The sequence below is a fragment of the Lindgomyces ingoldianus genome (genome assembly GCF_010093535.1).
Source record: "Lindgomyces ingoldianus strain ATCC 200398 unplaced genomic scaffold BDR25scaffold_19, whole genome shotgun sequence".
NCBI lineage: Eukaryota > Fungi > Ascomycota > Dothideomycetes > Pleosporales > Lindgomycetaceae > Lindgomyces > Lindgomyces ingoldianus.
In genome coordinates, this window is record NW_022985180.1 from 576,331 (window position 1) to 588,108 (window position 11,778).

Sequence of the window (11,778 nt, forward strand, 5' to 3'; positions counted from 1 at the left end):
ACACTAACTAAACCTAAAACAGGCTTAATTTATACTTAAAGTGCTTAGACTTCTAAGCTAAGTATTTAATTACTAATTTCCTTCTAAACCTTCCTGTTCCTTACACAATGTCTTGTACCTACTATAATACCTCACGTAGTAATTAAACTAGACCTCTGTGAAGCTCTATAACCTTACTCGTGCACAATCGTGACAATAAACATACTAAGCTAGTTTATGTAAACATAGCCTTAATTATACTTAGTGTGTAAAGAATTAGCTATATTAGCTATAAATGCTATTTAAAAGAAAATTCTTTATGTATATAGCTTAAGTATAGTTTTAATAATTACCTACTTTTTTTTATTACCTAGCTTTTATAATTTAGCTATAGAATTAGCTTATAAATGTTATTTAGTGCTATAGTTATTTATTATCTTTTATAAGACTTTATATATAGCTATAGTATATTTTTTTAAGAGTTTTATGTCTTATTTAAAAGCTTAGAGTATAAGCTATATCTAACATTCTTTTAGCATATTTAAGTAGTGTTATAAAGAATGCATTAGTGTAAAAAAAGTAGTTTAGTAGGGTCTTAGTAAAAGTAAGCAACTTAGGTGTGTAAGCAACTTGCCTATAAAGTACGTTAAATTATTGTTCTTAGTAAACTATATATAAGCTGTTATAACATAACTTTTTATAAAATGTTAAAATGTAAAAGAAATGTAAATTATAATAGTTACACTTTATAAATAAACTTAAATGTTATGCTTACATTAAAACATACTAATAATCTAAGAAGTTACAACTATTAATTTAGCAAGTTGTAACGTATTACGTACGGTTGGGAACGCTGACCAGGGCCGGAAGTATCGTGGCTATTAAGGAAGTTGGAGCCGTCGTATGAGGACTTTGGCCTGCCTTTAGCGTTCTCGACTTCGTCGGCAGAGTAGTGAGGACGGATGTGGAATTTTTCGGGTCGGGGACCTAGTTCGCCTTTGTAGTAGAGGATGCGGGTGATGATGAAGCCCATGCAGAAGAAGTAGCCTAAGAAGAAGATGGTACCAAGCGAAAGGATGATTTGAGGGGCGTCGAGGAGCGGGAGAGAAAACATGGTTGATATGGTAGGGGGATAACGTAAATTTAGAAGTGCTTTTGGAAAAGAGAAATAATTTGATGGGATTTGGTGGGAACCCTGTAATTAAGGAATACGGCGATGCATGTATCTGAATTAAACAAATTGTGCCAGTTTGCAGCCCTACATTCAAAGCATCTGTCGTGACCAACGAAAAACGAACATATTGAAGCCGCATACGTGAATGAATATCAGAGACGGGGGATTCACAAATCTCCCGGCATAAGGTTCTTAGAAGTCATTTTCCACACAACCCAAAAGATTTTTCCCAGGCTCTTGTGGATTTCGGCGAGGGAGCATATACCGCAAATGTTTGAGGTTAAAGTCTTCCAAAGATATTTTGATACACTGCAGACCAAACTCCGAAACATTGGAGACATTTTCTCTGTCACGTTCCCGAACTCAGGTAGAAATTAGCATTCTCTCAACGATGTCCGCTCACTTGGGTGGTCTGCTTGATTATGAAACACGTTATTTAAATTTTTTTTTAAAAGTAGGTTAATTTATAGAGAAAATTCTAAAAGTCTCTTAGACATCTAATAAGAGAAACACTGGCTACATAGGTTAGAAACTGCTAACACTAAGGCTATACTCTGTTTAGAGTAGCGTCCTTAGTTCTGTCATCACCCCGGCTGAGCTAGCCGAGATAAGTATCAGGCGGGGTTCACAATCCCGCCTTTCCAATTCTGCTCTAGCTCAAATCTCCACTCACCTACTCTTCAAGCCAACCGCGAGACTGCCATCCGCTAACGATTGTGTCCAAAGAGCAAGGCGCATTTGGGCGTGCAACTATTGCTTTAATGGCTCACTGTTCATACAAATGGGACGCCACTAACGTCAGCTTACTGTCGCCTTTTTCGCTCCTCTAACCTTCCTGTCCATCGTCAAGGCTAACTGGGCTTTTATCTCGCCTACAACTCCACTCGGTGAGCCCCAAATGGCATCATTGAGCGATCCTCGCATTCATATTTAGCCTTGTGGCTCGCTGTTTCTTTCAGGCTTCCTTCTCTCCTGTTTCTTATTTTTCGACTTCTTCCATGCTTGTTTTCGATAGCCGCGTCTGTGTGACATTCTCTAAGTATAATCCCCAACGCCTCGTCCATTGCAGACAAAGGCTTGTGCAAAAAGCAACGCCAGCCTCACACCTCGCCTCGAGAGCGTCGCTCTTGTCAGCCTACAGCACCATGGCAGAGCCTTCCCTAAAACGACCCAAGAAACTCATCGCGTGTTGTGATGGTGGGTTCTTAGAAATAATACATACCCATATAGCCTACTAATCACCTCCAAAGGGACATGGATGAACTCAGACAAGGGCTTCGTCAAAGGTTCCCTCTTCTCTGGGCCAGGACATCTCCAAACACCATCCAATGTTACCCGAATAGGCCGCGCTATTCTCCCCGAGGACCGTAACCACCACCCGCAAATCGTGTATTACCAGTCCGGAATTGGCAGCGGCAACACCACTATCGAGCGACTCGTAGGTGGAGGAACAGGCGAAGAATTGGAGAACATATAAGAGAAGCTTACTCATTTCTCGCCAACAATTACACCCACGGCGACTCGATATTCCTGCTCGGTTTTTCTAGAGGTGCATTCACTGCCCGTAGTATCGGAGGCTTAATAGGCGGTGTCGGGCTGCTCACGAAGGACGGGCTCCCTTGGTTCTACCTCATTTTTAAAGATTGGGAAAACGCGGGCGTCCCCGAATACAAGCCCTTAATCCAGGACTTTATTCCGAATTTCTACATCGCCTCACCGCCACACGACATAGTTAACTACCTGAACAGCTACCGTGCCGAACTAATCAAACGGAATTTAACCCGTGAAGTCTCAATCCAAGCCATCGGCGTCTGGGACACGGTTGGTGCCCTTGGCATCCCCACACCCAAGCTCTTCCAGAAAATTGGACTCCCGGATTTCCTGCACGAGTACAAATTCCTCGACACCACTATCGACAACCACGTCAAGTACGCGTTCCACGCTCTCGCGCTAGACGAGCAACGTGCCTCTTACAGCCCCACAATCTGGGAACGTCCTCCCGGTTGCACAACCGTCCTTAAACAAGTCTGGTTCCCCGGCGTACATTCCAATGTCGGGGGTTCATATGACGACACCGGGATCGCCGATATCACGTTAGCATGGATGATGTCGAATCTAGCTCCCTGGATCGATTTCAATGAAATTTATATCCGGGACCAAAGCATGTTCAACCAATTCAATCTTGCAACAAAGAAGCATGAGCGGAGAGGATGGGCATTGGGGAAGATATACGATAGTTGCAAATTTCCCACAAATTTATCGGGCAGGGAACCTCGGACGCCCGCTATGTATCACCAAATCGATTATTTTACGAATCAAGAGACAGAGCAGCCGTTGCGGGATACAAATGAGACAGTACACGCATCTGTCCATGCACGGATTCTAATGAATGGGACGTCGTATGAAGATGAAGGTCCCTATTTGCCAGAGGCGCTACAGGACTGGGATCTGGATAATGGGCAGCGGCATAGCAATCCTGATGGAAGTGAGCGACGGCAAACAAAACAAGTGAAATGGGTATACACAGGAAGTGATCCGAGATTTCAGGGAAAGATTATGCTTGAGGACCGGCTGGGCGATTTCGAACTCGATCTGCTACAGATGGATCCTGTTGCCTCGTCAGAGGTACTAGGTAGCTAAAATTTTACAGTCAGTGGACAGCGTTTGACACAGCCCTCGATAGAGCGCACTAGAGGATGCACCGGGCTTTGAAGTGAAAGTACGAGGCCTGAATGACTTTGCTTGATATTACAGAACACCTCCGATACCAAAATAGTTGCCGGAGGTGCCTATTAAGAAATGCTATTGAAATTACAATCAACGAATCTCAAACATAGTCGCTGGGGCAACGTTTTCATTCTGATAACGCATGGCCTCTCCATTCATCATGCCACTAATATAGCATTCACCTAAAATTGCATAAGAATAGTATCTATCTTGATCTTACAAGCCTTTCTAATCCTTCCTAACCTATCGTGTACAGATCTGTAAAAAAATTTTGGTATTTTCATTGTATTCGAGACCCTCTCTCTCGGTCACCTTAATTAATGACTTTATCTTTGCCGTCCTCCATCGGCGTATCTCAGTAGTAGCTTCGCTGCTCTTCTATGTTCCAGATGTGTAGTTAGCTCGTCCTGATAGCATGTTAGTTTTTTTGTTGGGCTGACCTCCCCTGGTGTATGCTTACCATCAATGTTACAAAGAGCGTTTGCTTCTCACTCACGAAAGCGCCCGCCGGCACTCCCAGTGCTAGAAGGAGTGACTTTTCTCTCAAATCGAGGATTCACAATACCATCTGGTGCATCTGGGGGTTCAATATGTACGTCGTCAGACTGTCACTATTTCTCCTTCTTGGCTTTCTCCGCTTTCTTCTTTCGTTCCGTGTCTGGTCTTCTAGAGCTGCTTCAATATATGCGTAATGTAGTCAAGGTCCTGTTGCTTTCCATTCCCACTTCCCCCCCTTACTGGCTCTTCTCTTCCATCTTTCGTTCCACCTCCCCCTTCTCGCTGCTTTGACGACCTTTTAATGACGTCTTGTTTGAAGCACAAATTCGTATTCTAGCCAGTACACTTGTTTTATAAGGTTGTTATCCTTCTCAATTCCGTCTTCGCCCGGCTCCAATATGTTCTTAGATCCACCCTGTGTACCTCTATCACCATACCACTTTTTGTCATTATCATTGTATCACCTCTTTTCTCTGCCATCATATCATTCCTAAAAGCCGTACGTGCACTTGCATACACTTTTTCCGATTCGTGTTCCCTACTTCTCCTGTGAGGCCATTTTCCCTTTCTATTATGTTTGACGGCCTACTTTAGGACTAGGAGTACCTAGATAGATACCAGGGATACTCCAATGATGAGGTGTGTTCTACATGTGAAGAGGTGTCATGGATATCACTTGGCAAAACTTCCAGGCCTTAAGATCGGCAATAGACGTCCACAGTTCTGTTCCGCACCGCACCAAGCCCGAACAAGATCTACTAGACTTCTCTTAGAGGGACCTAACTGTGCATTTAGGATATATTCACGCTATCGACAACATCATCCATATCATCTAATAGCAACATTTCTACGAATATGGACCGTACACGGCGCAAATCACCAACTCCAAGCTTATCACTCCACTGTTGGTCATATAGACATCTATATACAGCTGTGAAAGATGTTAATATTCACTGGAAGTTTAATACAGGCGAGACAAAGGATGAGAAGGGCGATGTTTAAGATGCTGTCAGAAAGGAAGGTGCGATCTAGAGGTATATAAGTAATGTACTAGTAATTAGTAGGCTATAGTATGGCTAAATATGTCTTAGTACTAATAGTATTTAGATAGTAATTAAAAGTTTACTAATACTTTAGTTTTACATTTATTATTTAATAGTAAAGCTTACTTATTTTTAATTAAACACTTAATTTTATAAATAAAAGTTAAAAAGAACTTATTTATTTTTTATATTAAAATAAAAAGCATTTGCTAAGATAAAAGTAATAGTAGAGAAATAAATATCTTTTAGACCTATTCTAGACTTTTTAATAGATAGGCAGATTAATAATTTAAGTGTCTTTAGACTATAGGTAATAGAAGAGCAGTATAATTTTAGTAGCCTTAGTAAACTCTTAATGTAGTTAATTATTAGGCTGTATAACTGCTAAATATAGTCCTTTTTCTATAGTGTGTTATATTGTCTAATATCTAACTCTACTTCTTTGTTACACATAGGCTAGTTTAATTGCATAAGCAAGGGCAGTAAAAGTTTATAAGTAGTAGAATACTTATTAAGCTATATAATTTAATTCTTTTTTATATCTAGTTAGAGTTTAAAATAATATAACTATTTAATACTAATAATATAATTCTATAAGCTAAGGTTTATAATTATAAAGAGGTAGTTTTAGATGCTTCTACTATTAATTTACATGTGCAAGCAGATATACTAGTAAATAGAGACTTAGATTTAGTCTTAAAAACCCTTAACTATAACTTTAAAAAGTAAATGTTAAATAAAAACATAAAAGCATTAGAATAAAAACTTAGCAGTTATTAAGTTAATAAATAAAAAACTATGTGCACTAGTATTAACTAAAAAATTTAATTAAACTCTAATGCTTTTTAAGTATAAAATAGTAAAGACTTAAAAATGTTTTCTTTTAAATAAGTGTAATAAGTTAATATTTACTAAGTTATACTTATTTAAGCTTAAAATAAAAAGTTTTTTTAAGCATTTTTATTTTCTATTTAAAAAGAATCTATGTTATAATTATTTATATTTATAAACTTTTTTTTTAGATTTTTATTACTTTACTTTAATTTCTTATACTCTAGAGATAAGATAATTACTAGTAAAATGTTTTAGTTTACTATAATTATAATAGTTACTAGAAGTTGTTTGTCTTTTAGAGGCAAGTGTCTAGCTAGGTTAATAGTAGGTAGCTAGGGTGGATTAGGGTACTAACATAGGTGCAGGTTAGGGTGCACTAGAATAGTATACTGCCTTAGATATATTACTAGAAACTTTTTAAGATTAATCTATAATAAGTCTAATATTAGAATGTTAGGTGTAGTTAATAGTTTACTTTAAAATAGTAAAAGTGTTTGTTCTTTTTATATTATAAGCTATTAGGTAAGCTACTATTATCTTAAAAAAGCTCTTTTAAGTATGTTTAAAACCTAAGTTTAGTACTTTTAGGCTAGGTAGTATCTTTTTTTATAAGTAAAAAAAACTATTTTAACTTTAATATAAACCTTTTAATAGCAGCACTAATAAAGTAAGCTTTAAAAGTAAAAAAAAAAAAATTTTACTTATTTTTAAAGTTTAAAACACTTATTACGCCTTTATTTTTTATTACTAGTAATAAAGTAAGTTTATAAGAGCTTAATTATTTTTTTTATATTTCTAAACTAAAAGTTATTTAATTTAGCTAGGTATCTAGGCTCTAGGTATTCCTTTGTAATACTAGCAGTGTGTCCCTATACTAACACTATGTGTGCACGCTTACTCTAATAGTAATTTAAATTAATGTTAAGTCTATTTATAATAGAAGCTTACTATTATTTAAATATAGGTTCTTTACTATCTGTAAAGTTCTTAATTTTAAGCATACATTTAGTAAGGTAGCTTTAAGAGAGCTTAAAGGTGCCTAAAAAGTCTCTTACTATTAATATAGTAAAAGTAATTTAAGGTATTATTAAGAGTAATTTAGTAGTTAGTAAGAGTTAATTAGAACTAACATGGTCCACAAGCGAATGTTCAACACAAGCGAGTGTTCCGCCCTACTACTAAAACGCAGCTAACCTACTACTAACTGCAATGCATTAACAACTATACAATTAATTATCTTTAAAAGAGGCTAGAATTAACCTAGCTATTTAAGCTCTTAATAAAGACGTGTCTTTAACTAAGAGGCGCACTGCAGCACTTTATAATGTTAATTAAATAGCTCTCTGCTAATAACGCGCAGGGATAACTATGCAACGCGACTATACAGCTAACAACAAGAAGCTTACAAAGCTAGAAGAGAAGGTAATTATTAAGCATATACTTAATCTAGATTCCTAAGGATTTGCGCCTACTTTAGGTGCTGTACAAGAGATAGCTAACAAGCTTCTTACTAAGCGCAGCGCTCTACTAGCAGGTATTAACTGGCTATCTAACTTTGTTGTGTGTACGCTAGCAGTTAAAATCTACCTTAGCTAACTATATAATTACTAATAAGTAAAATATAAAGATCTAGTAATTATAAGTAAGTAGTTTAAGCTTATAGAGGCTATATAATTAAAGTATAGAATTATAAATTAGGATATGTATAATTTTAATAAGACAGGCTTTTAGATAGAGGTTATATTAAGCTAAATAGTTGTTACAGGCATAGATAGACGTAATTAGCTAAAGGCTATATAGCTAGGTAACTATAAATAGGTGACAGTTATTGCAGGCATTAACGCAGATAAGTAGGCAATACCTTTATATATAATCTTTAAAGGCAAGCATTACCTATCTGCCTAGTATAAGGATAAAAATATACTAAAAAACTAGGCTATTAGTGTTAGTAATAACAGCTAGATAACTAATAAACATAAAATTACATAGCTAGAGCACTTTAATCTACACATAAAAAATTACTTAGTAGGCTTATAGTAGCTACTTATTTTTAATAGCTATAAGAGCTATTACTCTGTTAAATTCCTAAAGCTCTGTAAGCAAAGGCGTATTATAGCGCTCTGTATGCCAGCACACGCGTTACATATTCTACAGCTGCTTAACGTTAGCTGCTTTTTGCTGTTAAAGTGCGCGTATAGTACTAAGATTAGCTAGTTAATCTGCTACTAAATTAACTATATTAATAAGCTAACCTTTCTACTAGCCTTTAAGGCAGTATTTAGTTGCTTAATTATAATAGATAATATCTGCGCAGGCTTTAGAGCTATAGGACTAGTTCTATTTAACCTAAAGCTAGTGCTCTTAAAGCTTAATATACAGCTACCTAATTAGCTAGCTACTCTACTACTAAATACTGCCTAAGAAGAGGCTTAAACACCTAGTAATTTTTATAAAGTTAAGGCTTAGTTAACTTTACTATATAATTAGATTTAAAAGCATTAGAATTTATTTTCTTTTACTATGCTTAATCTAGTAAAGCAGCTAAGTAAGGGCGCTACTAAGATAGCTTATATTGCTATTTTATAGCGCAATTAAGCAGCTACTCTAGAGAGGGCCTATAAGGCAGCTACAAAGCGTAAGCAGCGTAAAAAAAAGTAAATTTAAAAAAAAAAAACTCTAATAAGTTATTAAAGCTTTAAGTTAAGTACTTAGAAGCTTGCTAGTATAGTAGAAGGTAGCAAAATGCCTTAGGAGAAGTTAACTACTAAAAGCAGCGCAGCGCGCGCACAGCGCTGCAAGGGCTGCAACAAGCCTAGGCATAACTCTTATACATGCAAGGATATTAAATAATCTTATAGTAGTTTATTTTATATAGTATATTTTTGCGTTGTTAAATTAATAGTCTTTAAAGTTAAATTTAGTAGTAGGGCGGAACACTTGCTTGTGTTGAACATTCGCTTGTGGACCATGTTAATAGTTTTTAATCTAGTTAGCTACTTAATTTATGCTTTTAATTAAGTAACTTAGTTTTTAAAAGCTATGCTACTAAAGTTTAACTTTAAATTTAGTAAGTTTTTAGCTTTAGGTTCTATAAAAAAAGGTTTAGCTGTTAAAGTTAGTAGTTATTTAGCTTTTAGGTTTTTACTTTAGCACACTTTTTATAACTTTTCTAAAGGTAATTTTAATTATAAGAGATAAAAAGTTCTAAACTTAAAAGCTTTAGTTAATAAAAAGTCTCTAAAATTTTATTTATAATAACTAAATAATTTAATATAATAGTGTGTAAAAACTATAACTTAAACTAAATTAGACACTTCTTAGAGTTAAACATAATTAAATAAATAATTAATATAATATTATTAATAAGGCTATTACTAGCAAAAGTAAGTTTTCTAATATAATGTAACAGCGCAGGCAAGACAATAGGTCTAAATGCAGAGGGAATCTACTTAGAGGCATATAGAAGTGCGTAGGGACTCTAAACCTAGGAATGCCATAGACACCTATAGGCCTTATATAAAAAGATATTAGAAAACTACTAAGCTAGCTACAGAGGTAAAGTGCAACTAAATACATAAAGGAATAGGGGTAACTGCAGAGGACTAGGTCAAGTTATAGTTAGGGCTAATACAGAGACTCTTTGGATAGGATCTAAGCAACCCGAGATGGAACGATTTGTAGAATCGTTACAACTAATACTTAACTTTTAACTACTATTAGATCTTATTATAAAGACTATAACTTATTCTAGCTATAACTAAGGTAAAATGCCTACTTTTAAAACTAAATAACTACTTACTTTAATAGCTACACTTTTTTTTATAGAACTTAAAGCTAAAGACTTACTAGATTTAAAGTTAAACTATAGCAACATAGCTCTTAAAAACTAAGTTACTTAATTAAAAGTATAAATTAAATAGCTAACTAGATTAAAAACTATTAGTTTTAATCAACCTCTACTAACTACTAAATTACTTATAATAATGCTTTAAATTACTTTTACTACTTTAATAGTAAAAGACTTTTTAAGCACTTTTAAGCCTTTTTAAAGCTACTTTACTAAATGCACACCTAAGATTAAAAACTTTATAAATAGTAAAAAACTTATATTTAAATAATAGTAAGCTTTTATTAACGTACCTAACAGGTTAGCCGGCTACACAGGTTGGCTAGCCACTTTTGCTAAGCCTCTACTACACTCTACCTATCTACATAATGCCTTAATAACAACACTAGATTAAATCTTCTAAAGAGTGTTAAATATAGCTTACTTTTTACGCTTTTAAATAAGACTTAAAACTCTTCTTACAACGCGCTGCAGCTATCTATAATATCTCTTACACAACACTAAGTAATTAACGCGCTAGACAGCCTTTAGAAGTAAAATACTAGCCTAAATTAAAAAAATCTAACTAAGCTTAAAAAAGTAGTTATTAAGTATATACTTAAGCTTATTACATACGGATTTTTTTAAGCTTATAGCTATAGCTAATATAGCTAATTTCTTACGCGCAGAGTGTAATCTAGGCTAGGTTAGCTTAAACTAGCCTAGTATGTAAGTTAAGCACTACCCTAAGTTTATAATAAAGTTTAATTATAAGTATAATTATAAAAAAGTGCTTTATAAAGATTTAAAAGTTATCTAGAGCTAGTTTTACCTAGTAGCTAACATAAAAGCTAAGTATAGTATCTAAAATAAAAACACATATAACTTTAATAAGTTAGGCTTTATAATAAGCTAGATATTAACTAAAGTAGTTATTATAGCTTTAAAGAGACAAGGACAGCTAAAAGTAATATAGTAAAGTAATAAAAAGTAGATAATAGTTATCTAAAGTATTAACATAATCAAGTAGGCTATTTTACTTTTTATTATTTTTAAAGGCTGCTATTACCTCTTTACTTAGTATAAAAAAAAATCTGTTTTAGAACTAAGTTATTATAGTTTTTAAAAATAGCTAGATAATAAATAAGCTTAAGCTGTAGTAGTTAAAACACTTTAATAAGCATATAAAAAAAAGTTATAAGCACTTATTAGCTTTTTATTATTAATAGCTATAAAAGCTATAACTTACTTAATTTTTAGTAGTACTATAAAAAAAATAAGATTATTACTATTTACATGCCTTTATACCAGGGTTGCCGTTTACTATAGTAATAGTAATTACTATTACTATAGTAATTACTATGCAACCTTTTAGCTCTAGTAATAGTAATTACTATTACTAAGTAGGTATAGTAATAGTAATTACTATTACTAGGTGTGTATAGTAATAGTAATTACTATTACTAGGTGTGTATAGTAATAGTAATTACTATTACTAGGTGTGTATAGTAATAGTAATTACTATTACTAGGTAGGTATAGTAATAGTAATAGTAATTACTATTACTATAGTAATTACTATAGTAATCTAGTAATTACTATTTACTAAAAATAGTATAAAAGTACAACATAAGTCTTAATTAGCTATTTAAAATTTATAGCACTTTTAACTTTATTTTTCTTATTTTACTTAGACTA

At 34.1% G+C, this 11,778-nt stretch overlaps 3 protein-coding genes across 3 annotated transcripts; 2 read left to right on the forward strand and 1 right to left on the reverse strand.

The window, feature by feature from the left end:
- Positions 1-790: 790 nt before the first annotated feature.
- Positions 791-1,494, reverse strand: BDR25DRAFT_356108 (uncharacterized protein; the record flags this gene model as incomplete). Its single annotated transcript, XM_033695578.1, has 3 exons — positions 791-1,174; positions 1,242-1,328; positions 1,366-1,494. 3 exons carry the CDS (start codon positions 1,492-1,494, stop codon positions 791-793), a joined length of 600 nt encoding a protein of 199 aa, XP_033546706.1.
- A 50-nt stretch (positions 1,495-1,544) lies between these two features.
- Positions 1,545-4,016, forward strand: BDR25DRAFT_394200 (uncharacterized protein; the record flags this gene model as incomplete). The annotated part of the gene is made up of 10 exons (XM_033698292.1): positions 1,545-1,584; positions 1,752-1,776; positions 1,839-1,950; positions 2,004-2,040; positions 2,066-2,350; positions 2,404-2,595; positions 2,637-3,778; positions 3,837-3,872; positions 3,908-3,938; positions 3,991-4,016. 10 exons carry the CDS (start codon positions 1,545-1,547, stop codon positions 4,014-4,016), a joined length of 1,926 nt encoding a protein of 641 aa, XP_033546707.1.
- A 316-nt stretch (positions 4,017-4,332) lies between these two features.
- BDR25DRAFT_356110 (uncharacterized protein) lies at positions 4,333-5,380 on the forward strand (the record flags this gene model as incomplete). Its single annotated transcript, XM_033695579.1, has 5 exons — positions 4,333-4,536; positions 4,578-4,706; positions 4,737-4,927; positions 5,037-5,103; positions 5,174-5,380. 5 exons carry the CDS (start codon positions 4,333-4,335, stop codon positions 5,378-5,380), a joined length of 798 nt encoding a protein of 265 aa, XP_033546708.1.
- Between the last annotated feature and the right edge of the window lie 6,398 nt (positions 5,381-11,778).